Source organism: Carassius gibelio, chromosome A17 (assembly GCF_023724105.1).
Source record: "Carassius gibelio isolate Cgi1373 ecotype wild population from Czech Republic chromosome A17, carGib1.2-hapl.c, whole genome shotgun sequence".
In the NCBI taxonomy this organism is placed as follows: domain Eukaryota; kingdom Metazoa; phylum Chordata; class Actinopteri; order Cypriniformes; family Cyprinidae; genus Carassius; species Carassius gibelio.
The window spans coordinates 3,411,445-3,423,988 of NC_068387.1; the positions used below are offsets into that span (position 1 = coordinate 3,411,445).

General features: G+C 35.4%; 1 protein-coding gene across 3 annotated transcripts; it reads left to right on the forward strand.

The window, feature by feature from the left end:
• Window positions 1-2,043: 2,043 nt before the first annotated feature.
• On the forward strand, window positions 2,044-10,088 carry LOC128031390 (uncharacterized). 3 transcript variants are annotated; one of them, XM_052619625.1, is made up of 7 exons: window positions 2,044-2,505; window positions 6,142-6,191; window positions 6,706-6,767; window positions 6,937-7,147; window positions 7,603-7,770; window positions 8,245-8,340; window positions 9,418-10,088. In XM_052619625.1, exons 4-7 carry the CDS (start codon window positions 7,028-7,030, stop codon window positions 9,733-9,735), a joined length of 702 nt encoding a protein of 233 aa, XP_052475585.1. In that variant the 5' UTR covers window positions 2,044-2,505; window positions 6,142-6,191; window positions 6,706-6,767; window positions 6,937-7,027; the 3' UTR covers window positions 9,736-10,088. The 3 variants fall into 3 exon arrangements, with proteins under 3 accessions (XP_052475585.1, XP_052475587.1, XP_052475586.1); XM_052619627.1 differs by having other exon boundaries at window positions 6,941-7,147; XM_052619626.1 differs by lacking the exon at window positions 2,044-2,505 and adding an exon at window positions 4,232-5,976.
• Window positions 10,089-12,544: the final 2,456 nt, after the last annotated feature.

The window sequence follows — 12,544 nt, forward strand, 5'->3', positions numbered from 1 at the left end:
ATTAGAATTTTCACCCCAAAAAGGGTTTTAAGCTAGTTATTTATATCTTTTGCTGTAGTGTGTCCGTAGGAAATATCAGTTTGCCATTAATTTTAATAATAATTTAGTGCGATTTTGAATGGACAAGCAGTCTGAAAATGGCAAAATGAATGTTTGTAAATGTAAACTAATATTTTCTACTGACACACTTCAGCAAAATATATAAGGGTGGTTTTCTTCAACTACAGAAACTTTTGGCCTTATGAACTTGAGGGGGAAAAAAAGTGTTCAAATCTAAATTTTCACAGTCTAACAGTTAAATACAACTAGTCTAGTTTAATGATCCATAAGAGAACGCACTTACATTATAAGACAAATTGGTGTTTTTTGACATAGTTTCCGATCCGCACTGAACAAATGTAATTTCCATCACATGTAAATATTTGATTATTATCTAAAACACTTAACAGTGTAAGCCTACTTTCACACATATTTTTACCAATTTATAACTATATTGCAATTACCATAGATTTGTGGATTTAGTAAATTAATTGTCATGAGGCCCAAACACAAAGCTTACATCCAGCACAACATGAAATATAGTATTGCATTGGTTAGATACATTTCAGAAGAATAAATATTTGTTATTACATTAAGTGGAACATTATCCCATAAACTATGCAGAAATTGTTAATGAGTGATTAGAATTGTGTACATATGTTTTAAAAAATTATGAGGTGGTGGAAATGACTGGGTGTTGTGGAAATGACAATGAATGGACGTCCATGTAGAACAAAAAACATTTATTTGAAAACTATTTAACAAATCATTTGTCATTAGTCTGCTTGGTTCTATAACCAGATGAACAGTTACAGTCTTACGGTTAACAACTTTAACCACAAATAGTCACATGAAAAATGTAAGTTACGCATAAATTATAATGGCAAAATTTTAAAATTATAATTGGTTAGATTAACACTGTTTTGAATTTTGTAATGCTTAAAAACCACCTAAACTTTAGTCATGTCAATGCATTGTAACATTGTAATTTCTTTGATTGGTTCTCCATTGTCTCCTTTTGCGTTGTTCGTGCTTTGACAAATCTGCAATTGGCTTTACAACCCCTCTTTCTTTTTTCTTTATTTATCTCTCCCTGTATCTCTTCAGTCACTGTCTTCATATTTGGGTCCTCTTTTAGTCTGTCCCTATAGGACTGAGACCTATTTCCAGTTGACTTCCACGGCATCTTAAAAATAGATGAAAAGGCATTTCAACAAATATTTTTTTGAAAAAAATACATTAGCGTTGTACATTTCAATGAATAAAATATTCATATGTAGCCACTCAATCTATGAATTGCATCTTGTAAGCATAAATGTCATTTCCACCTCACCTGTCATTTCCACCCAAGAAGGTAATGTGGTGGAAATGATGGTGGTGGAAATGACAATCCTATAGTATCCTCTAAAAGAAAATCCAATCTAGTATTACAGATAAGCTATGAATTGGTAGCAAGCATTGCATGCTATTTGTGTTAAAAAAATCAATTTATTTACAAACTCATTTGATGTCACGCCATGTTTCTCCAAGTTGCTGAAGAAATTTTAAATCTCCTACATCTCAGACATGTGCTGTGATGTCATTGTTCATCTCCATAGAAACAATCAACAACCCAAACAATCTTTCAAAAAAACTTTTTAAAGGGACATTACAGCAAGTTCAGTCAATGTACTGTTTGAGAAAATGAATTACTCCGGGATATTGGTTTGTTTGAATTCAGAGGGAGTGTCAGCCACATTAAAAAAGTTAACAGCTTAAGTAATTTGTGGATTAATGCGTATTGGAGATGCGAACCGTTTAAAATGAATCAGTTCGATTTGGTGATCTGAATGATTTGTTTGCGAACCGGATATCCAGACTGCTTTGATTTGAACTCTCTCTCACACAGACACGGAAGAGAAGACAATGCTGAATAAAGTCGTCGTTTTTGCTATTTTTGGACCAAAATGTATTTTCGATGCTTCAAAATATTCTAACTGACCCTCTGATGTCACATGGACTACACTGTAATCCCAAACAGTTGTACTAGCTCATAACTAATAAGGTCATAACAGTCAAATGTCGTTATGCAGTTGACCAAACTATAAAGTTTTGAGCTCTGTTGAGATTTGTGTCACTTTAATTGAATAGGGCTCAGTATTTTAGAGTTAATTTGTGTGGAACGCTCAAAAAGTTTAGGAACCATGTATTAGCGTCATGACGTTATCGACGTCATGACGTGGTGGGTGGGTCTTATCGCTCCCTCAGGAAAGCTGAGTCAGCCATCTTGAATTTGCCTTGATGCGGGTGAAGTTTTGGCAAGCTCATGTGGATGTGGAACACAGTTTAATTTGTTTTTAATTGTTTATATCTGTTTGGAATGCGTACTTTTATACCCCCGCTTCAAACCACCACCACCTCAGTTATTTTCATTAGTCTTATTGCTCTCATTTTCTTAAGCGCTGTCTTATCATCAGCCCTGATTTGGTAAGTAACTCTAACATTTTTTATATATATATATTATATATAAAATAATTACAAATCCAAGTAATTGTAATTTTAGAAGTTGTTGAATGTGACAAATGCGTTAACGTTAAGTTACCTTACTTAGTTCATCTTACAGCAGTGTAACGTTATCAGCGGGTTTCCTGGATGAACTACATTACCCATAATGCATATTCGCCCGGGACATTGACGGTTGAGGAAGGTCCATAGCTGCGTCCGAAATCGCATACTTCCATACTATATAGTAGGCGAAAAACAGTATGCGAAGCAAGTAGTATGTCCGAATTCTTAGAATTCGAAAAACAGTATGCGAGATGTACCCGGATGGCCTACTACTTCCGGCCGAATTCCGTAGTATGCATAGGATGGACACTACTCTATCCCATGAGGCCACGGGAGAGGACTCGTCATACTCATATTCGAAAATAACGGCAAATCGTGACGCCGCTGTTTTGAAGTGTAAGTACCTTATGGATTAACGCTGTTCATTGTGGTTAAAGTGTACTTGTTTAACATAATCCAAGTAAACGACTGACTTGTTAAAGTTTTACATATTGTAAACTGATGAGACTATTTTGTAAATTGAGTTTAAAAATATGTTTAATAATCATTATCGATGAGAGGCTGTGCCTCAGCTTGTTAAGGCTGCTTTATACAGACGGCTCGTTAAGTAATTTAATGATATAAAGTTACAAAATGTTAAGTAATTGAAACGAGTTAAATTACATTTTACTAGTGTTTATATTTTGATTTTAAAAAATTGTTGGATAACTTACAAGGCAAACTATTGTTAATAGGTGCCTCAGTTTGATCATAAATCATCAGTAATGTGTAAATCCTGTTCTGATCTTACAGAGACTGATGAACACAATCTTGTTCTCATCCGCTGATTAAACCCTATCCACTGGAAAGCATATTTCAGTAAGTATATAAATTAAAATTAATCTTAACTACACACACTCTTTACATGTATTTATGTTAGGATAAGCACTGATTTATGCTGTTTTGTTTTTTATTACAATATGAATTTCCAGGTATTTCCAGTTGCTATTTTGTCAGTTGCAAAGTACTTAATAACAAATAACTTTTGAAGCAGTTGTGTGTACTGATTTTGTAGCAGTTTCCAGTTGTTTTTTTATACAGGCAACATCGTAACATCTGAAGAATGTTGTCTTGAGAATGGGTGCCACACTTTAGAGAAATACCCATACAAATTATTATCTTTATGTATTTATTTATTTATTTTTTAAAGCTTCAGACAAAACCACATTAACATTTTCATAAAGTAGTATAATAGAGCTTAAAGCAACAGCAAAAGGGAATTTCTTAAGACGTTTCTATAATAATGTCAGGAAAATAAACTTCAGCAGCTTCATTTCAGTAACTGTAGATGAGGACTTTAAATTTGGGAATCAAAAATGAGTGGAAAACAGTGGAAATCTAAAATATACCCCAGGGATAAAGTAATACATATTATAAAATTAAACTTGTTGTAAATATGTTGGTATGCTATGTTATGTGATATGTTTCTAGATTTTCAAATTGTAAAATTTTCATTTTCAACGGTAATATGAATTCCCAGTTATGAGTGTAATATACTTATGTGAATATATAAATACACACACGTTTAAATTTAAATACTTACATGTGTATTTATACATATTTATGTGATTTTTTTTATAGTATTTATATTTCTTAAATAACTAATATATGTATATCTTGATTTGACAGTCTTAAAATTAACTTACACAACTTACACAAGCTTAAACAATAGCACTATGAGAACATGAAGTGATTTGCAGAGTCTTAACCTGTTCAACTGTCCTACAGGTAATCTGCTCTTGAAGAGCTGCACATGGTCATCTGGTGTGACACAGCTGTGCTCAGATTGTCCCGCACATGCTCTCCTGTGCTGACTTCTGTGTTTTGGGGTTCCAGTGTATCATCGTCATGATCTTCCACAACTTCTGGATCAGCAATGTCCTCATTCAGAAGACCGAGGTGGTGGAGCACTGCACAGCATGCAACAACATCTGCACAAAGGCAGGACTCACTTCCAGGGCCTTGAAGAAGAAGATGGAGCACAGCTGGTCTGCATTATCCTGAAGGCTCTCTCAACAATGTTCTGTGCATGAGCATCATTGGTGTTGAATCAAAGCTGTGCAGGATTGTGTTCAGACTCCCTGTCTGCTGTGATGAGGCAGATGTGTGCACTCAAACAAGGATACCCACCATCTCCCAGGATGTGTTTTCCTGCAGGTGGATAGGCCTCCAGTGTTCTTCAGCACCCTGGCATCATACACAGACCCAGGATACTCAACAAAGATATCAAGGTACTTACCATGGTGGTGACCTGCAGCTGAACAGAATGAAACCGCTTCCTGTTGAAATAACATTGGGCTTCACTTGCTGGAGTTTCAATTTGTATGTGACAGCCATCTATTGTGTCAGCTACCAGAAGAAAACTGCTTCCACTGCCTCCAGGTCATCTGTGGTGAAGAAGGCAATCAGCCTCCTCAAAATCCCCATGACCTGACCTGACCTGCTCATTCTGTGCACAATGTTATGCAGCTCTTGGATGTCGAAGGCCAGTGACAGCAGCCTGTATGACGCTGTTCACAGTCTGTTAATATGTAGTTTTTGTTTTTTAGAATAAAATTTCAATAGGTTACAAATTTTTTTGCTGATATATCTAAATCTTAACTATATGTATTTACATATGTGTGTATATTGTCTATAATGTATATATTATGTATGTATTAATGTATATATTGTGATGTGTGTATGTGTGTTTCTGTGTATATTTCTATAATGTATTTGTATTTATGTGTATATATCTGTGTGTGTGTGTATTTGTCTAAGCATTCATTCAAGTTTATTAATTTATGTTCGTTTTGTGTAATTTTATTTGTATTTATTTATTACAATAAATTACTTTATATCCTTACATAAAATCAGGTTGTCAATCTGTTCACAGCTGTAGCTGCTGTTATTCTGAGGTAGAAAATTAAAAGCTAAATTTATATTTAGTAAAGGATTTACAAGCTGTCAACGAAGGCATGATCTGCGAACAGCTGACCGACGCCTGCTTTGAATTGTTAATTCAAACGATGTAAAAACGCAGACGAAAGCGGTAAGAAAAACGAAAGACATCACCGATGTACGCTCAGTAGAGGCTCTTTAAATTTACGCGCTGTTGTGACGACGTATGTCACGTGACAATGTCAACATGGCGGATGTAGTACGTCCGAAATCCATTCATACTACCCACATTCATACTATATAGAACGTACTTTTCTAACGGTCTAGTAGTACGTTCAAATTCAAATGTAGTACCCAGTACGCAGTATTCGATTTCGGACGCAGCTCATGAGTTTTGAATTCTCTGGCGGAGTCCGAAAGCATAACGTTATCCCTGATTCCCGCCGTTTTCGCTGTTCGTCGTTAATGCATGTGCGTACTTTGAGTATAACGTTACATATTTAAATAAATGTCTGCGTTATGCAGTAAATATTTTACGTTGGGTTAGGTCGAGCTGTGTGTGATCGCGTGTAACTAAACAACATAATGTGAGTGTGTTATCATGATGCTAACCAGCCCTGTGTTTGTATTTCGTAGGCTCAAGTGTGTGGTTGTGAGATCTTCTCGAAATAATTTTAACAGTTCAGGTAGGATGCATTATGAAAGAGTGTTATTAACAATTGGTTTATTTTGTGTTTCCACAGTTATTATTTTGCTATTTATTTCAATCTTTTTATTTCAATTGATCACTTGAACCCTTTATCAATACTTTGTTAAAAACAACAACATAAATAGCATATCTATAAGCACACAACTTTATTTTTTTTAATTTTTTTGTTAATAACTAACTTGCTCATCTTTTAACATTTTCATTTTTACTATAATGAGTGAGTGAGTAAAGTGACATTCAGCCAAGTATGGTGACCCATACTCAGAATTTGTGCTCTGCATTTAACCCATCCAAAACGCACACACACAGAGCAGTGAACACACACACACTGTGAGCACACACCCGGAGCAGTGTACAATAAATGTATTTGATAGATTTGGAGACTTTTTTATCTGTCTATTCCCTTTTTCAAATTTCATTTATCATTATGTATTATTTAAAAAAATTTTTTGAACATTAACAAATCATCTTTGTGCGCATGTTGTGTACAGATATTGGACTACAAAGAGTGCTACAGAGAGTCAGTGTTTCACTATCAGACAGGTGCCAATAGGTGAGTTTTGTAAATTGTGTACTAATTTGAATTTTAAATGATTCGCAAGGTTTAGATTTTTTTCAGAAGAACAGAATTTAATTACTGATGTGTTGTCGGCTGGTTGGCATAATCATTTCCCCCCTTGTTCACAATTGTTCACAATGATCACCCCCATCAAAATATAAAGAAAGCTCGAAAAGCTGAGGTCAACTACATCATCAACCTATCAAAGGATCAAACCCCAGCCACTCTGGAAACAATGAGAGAAGAAATCATACATGAAGTCGCTAATGACCACAACCTATGCCCTTCGTCGCCAAGAAATCGTTGGAGCTCTTGTAGCTCCACGGGTGAGAGACATCGTGGATAGATGGCCAGCCCTACTTATGGAGTCACAGGTAAAAAAAAAAAAGAATCTTTCTACATCATTTTACGGTTCTCCCTGTTGAGAGCAATTAATCAACATGACTCTTTAGCATGTCCACTTTGAACATGATTGATTTTTCCAATATTTAAATGACTGTTTTTAAAAATCTAAATTTTCAATAAATTCCCCGAAAAGCAAATGGCAGATGTAAAAGTTGACAACACATCATGCTGTGACAAATTTTTGCCATTCACAGTAAACCAAGTATACAGAGGTTAATTAGATTAATTTCCTTTAGATAACATTGTACTGCCTGTTTTAAATGAAGGACAATTAACTTTCTATTTTGACCTTGATTCTGACTCGTCTCTAATAGAATTGCCCTTGGTTTTGCTACCTGTCAACAGAAAACTTCTTTAAAATACATTCACAATTCTGTTCCTAATTTATCTTTGTGCATTTCTGTGTAATTCTGTCCGTGTACAGGTGTTTGCAGAGTTCCACCGAATCAACAATGTTAACCTGCGCAATCAATTCTACAAGGAGCTGGACAGACACACGCCTAAACTCATTACCTTGTTCAGAGACAAGGCCACCAAGACTGGCAAGATAGCGGAGGAGCTAGCCAGGATCATGATGATTTATGACCTTCAGGTGAATTTTTAACTTTGCATAATTCAGAAACAGATTATTAACAGATTGTTTGCAGACAACTGTAAGAAGCACATCGTGTTAATTGCCCCGACTCGAATTGTGAGGTTAAGTGATTATGCCATGAACACAACATTGTCATCTCATAGGAGATAGATTTCTTGACAAGATGTTTTCTATCAGAAAGAGGAACCTTAAAAAGATACCTTTTCAGCTTCAATTTGAAGAAGTCCAAATAACTACTGTTTATGTGAAATTTGATTTACAATTTGACGGTTTTTCCTTTGAGTTAAATTATTTACAATAGAAAGTTTTAATTTTAAAAATGTTTAACTGAAGAAATGATGACTCAAATACTCAATCTACCATCTATAACAATGACCACCACCAGAATATGGAGCTATTTAACACTTTGATAAAGTGTTTGCTCTGCATTTGTGTAATTACTATTGTAATGGATATTTTTTGTACATCTAGGAACAACGTAATGTAAATATAAGACGGGCACTCGTCCTTCGTGCTCTTCCTGTGTACCTGCGTGAAGATGCCTTCAAGTTCTTCAGGACCTGTAATGTAAGTGTACTGGCCTAACTATCAATCCCTTTGCTTAGCTATTCAATCAGCTTGAACTGAAGCACTAAACATATATACATATTGAAGCTTAAACACATGACATCACTCAAAGAACTCTAGGAGAACCAGGGGGGTATTCCAGAAAGCAAGTGAAAACTCAGAGTGAACTCTGAGATGAGGGAAACAGAGTTATCCATTCCAGAGAGAAACCCTAACCCAGGAACAGCTGCTCTGCCTCTGTTGCATGTGGTGGAGGTGAGCGCCACTTCATGTTCATCTACTCAGGAGGATGTTAGGACACAGATGTGTTAAACAGCATCTGTTGGTGGTAAAAGCTACAAGTTAAATTATCCACTAAATAAACTTTTACTTTAATATGTGAAATAAAAACAAAGTGAGGAGCCATTGTGAGACTGTTTTTATATTTCATTTTCAACTGATTTGAATTAAATAAAATAGCCTTAAATAAAACATTGAACAACATTCAACCACTTCCTCAAAGGCTAATATAAAATAAAGTGATGTTAAATTCAAAATATAAAGACGAGCGCATCTAAAACTCTGTCAGTGATTTTTATTATGGCCGCAGTCAGAAAATGTCACCGTACGGGAGCTCCATTGATGATGAGTTTTTACTAGTCGTCAGGCACAAGCTCAACTCTGAGTTAACATACTCAGAGTCGACTTACCTAACTCAGATCAGCTGTTCTGGAACTGAAAACTCAGTTTCACTTCACAGGGTAAGTTAACTCAAGAGTTCAGGGTTAGGCTCAGTTTGTTGAACGTCCTTTCTGGAATATCCCCCAGGACCTGTTTTACTTGAGTTGTTATTCTGCAAACTGATGTGTAGAAATTACATAAATGAAAAGGTAAGTGTAAATCATTCCACTAAACAAAAAGTATGCTAACAGATAGGTGTGAAACTAACATAAGATATAAGCCTATGTAAAGAAAATAGTTTAAACATGTAGCTTAGTTGCAGTCTAAGTGCAAAGTGACAGTAATGTCTAGACATCATTACCATGATTTGTATCCTTGAGGAGCTGAACTCATTCATGTATTATTTGTGTTTTATAGTCAGCAGATTGTCCAGACCTCACTGACACTCCGGTGGCTCTCCTGACAGTCGTCACGAATGACACTATTGATGCGGCCCTCTTCAGCCCTGAGAGCATCTGTATCGTCGTGGAGGATGAAATACTTGTGAGTGGTCCCACGACTCTGGCTGACTCATTTCTCCTGCTCTTTGGGTATGTCTATGCACTAGACCTACAGTACCCAAAGAATCTTGAACTTACATTCACATTTATCCAAAAAGTTGTGATGTGTCTTGAGGACAACAAACCACTGAAAGGGCGTCTACTGATGCTGAAGAATGATTTGTTTAATGAGTGAATCACTCAGGATGGATTATTTGAGTTGAGTATTGAGAAAGTCCCTCCCTTTTTACAAATGTAATAATTTGCCTGTTCTACTTCAGATTTAAGATCTGACACTGTTTGCCTCTTCTACCTCAGATTTAATACATTGATTAGGACATTGAACTTGATGTTGCCAGTTGAAGTACAACCAGTACTTTATTTGAATGTTTTATTATTGACACATATTGTACTTTAAAAAACATTTTGTTTTTATGCGGTCATTTTCTTTTTTTTTTAATTTCACAAGCACTTTTTGACTCCTGCTCCTTTGATTTATGCCTTTTAAAAAGTGCATTGTATTAAATAAAAAAAGTTGTTAAATTGCCACTGTGGTGTCACTTTCATGGTTTCTAACATTATTAGCTGATTGTGTAGTGGGCCGACATCAGTATTTCAGTTTAGAATTAATTTTGAGTGCATCACCCACATTAAGAGTTAAAATTTATTGAAAATTTTGAATGTATTTCCCAAATTATATGAGTTGGAAAATGTTGAAAATTGAGTGTATTTCCCACATTATATGAGTCGAAAAATAGTGACAAATTTAAGTGTATTTCACACATTATATGAGTTGAAAAATAGTGAAAAATTTGAGTGTATTTCCCACATTATATGAGTTGAAAAATAGTGAAATTTTTTAGTGAATTACTCCCTAATTATAAGTTGAGAAATATCAATATTTATAAGATAACATTGAGATAATTTAAGGCAACTGGAAATGTAATTTTTATTTTATGTAAACCTAAAACATTTAAAAACATCACTTAAATGTTTTTGTGTAATCTGTTACAAAATAATTTTTGAGTTCTGTGAACTTATTAGGGTTTACAGTGTAGTTTGATGATGTTTTTCTTACCTTTCTGGACATGGACAGTATACCGTACACACAGCTTCAATGGAGGGACTGAGAGCTCTTGGACTGAATTTAAAATATCTTAAACTGTGTTCCGAAGATAAAAGGAGGCCTTACATGTTTGGAACAGCATAAGGGTGAGTTATTAATGACATAATTTTCATTTTTGGGTGAACTAACCTCTTAAGGGTACTGACTTTGAAGCGATCGCAAATTTGTGTACAGTTTATGGAGCTAAAAGCTATAGCCCCACTAAAAACACCTAGCCACACCCCTGCTTTTTGTGTACATTTCGGAGAACCAGGACAAACATTTCAATCGATCGCTCAAGCATTTAAGAGGCACCTAAATGAGGCACCTGTCCTGAGACAGCTACAAACTTTGATGATATTTCAAGTGGGTCACTGAAGGCAGCCTGACCTAAGTTGCTGCTAAGAAGAGAGCAAGGAATTCATTGTGTAGGAACATCTTGCTAAAATCTTCATAAAAGGGATTGCCATCAAAGGAAACTGTTCTAAAATAAGTACATCTTTAATAAAATTAAGAGAGGTAACAAGAAAAGCTTCAATCAAAACTTTCTATTCCTTCAGTGTCCCGCCTACAACCCCCATGCTCGATCCCGCCCAGTGTTGCCAAGTCCGTGGGTTTTCCCGTAGAATCGAGCTGCTTTAACACTGTTGCCGGGGATTGTTTTTCATGTCCACGGGTCGAAGTGATCCCAATAACCTGATATTTAGCCTCTGGAATGTGAATTTTACTGGAGGAACCCCGTCGAAAAACAGGCATTTTACCCCCTGGATTGTGATTTTTTTTTTTTTTTCGCATTCCTATGCTATTGGGCTAGTTTTGAGTAGCAATTGGGTGGGTTTCGTGGCAAAAACCTGTAACCCTGATCCAGCCTCACCACAATGATGGCCACGGGAAGCTTGGAGTGTAGGAGCTCAACTCTCATCCATCCCTCGAGAGAGAGAGAGTCAGGCCTGGGCCGAACCAATTATTGCAACCGCCTCACCCAACACACATTTTGCTGCCTCAAGCATTTGATTTTTTATTTGATACGGTTTTGTTGTGAAACCTGGCAAGCCTGTACACAAACAACATATGAGTCATACGAATCCGCAGGTGTCAAAGCAAAGCCTCTCAATGAGCATATTCAGTTTCCTCGAAAAATTTAAAGCGAATGCTTTTCACTCATGCATAAACACCATCAATCATGCATGTCACCAGGTCATCAAATGGAGACACACACACCGGAAACATCTTGCAGAGCATTTCCTATATGTACACAAACAGACGGCCCTTGAAGACAAAGAAGTTATTTTCACACATGCTTCAGACACATGCTGATGTCGTTCCCCTATAGTGTCCACTAAAGGACATAGTGTGAGTTCCCTTGAAGGGAAACTTATTTGCATGGGTTAAATCAAGTAGATTGTTATTTTATTTTTATTTATTTTTTACTATCAATTAAAGGTTGCCATGTTTTACAGTATAGACCAGTTGGAAATACTTGCTTTTTAAGGTAATATATATATATATATATATATATATATATATATATATATATATATATATATATATATACACGTATTTGAGTCAATATCACTGTAGGGTGCCTTTTGGTGTCCTGAACATAAATAACTAATTTGCCATGATTTTTATTCATAACAGAAGCATTACTTTGCTATTTAGATACATTTTCAATATTTTCTTTAGTTTTGTATGAGAGGATGTATGTTGTTTTGCTATGTCCCAGGCACTGCTCATTAAATTTGAATGAGAGTAAAATAGTCAAATAAATAAATAATTGTTGTCCTATTAATATTTTGTTAAATAAGATATTACTCAAATTGAGTGTATTGATCATTTTGTAATAAAAACAATATTTTTATTTAATAAAAAAGAAGAGTTTGTCCGTGTCCCTTGAATG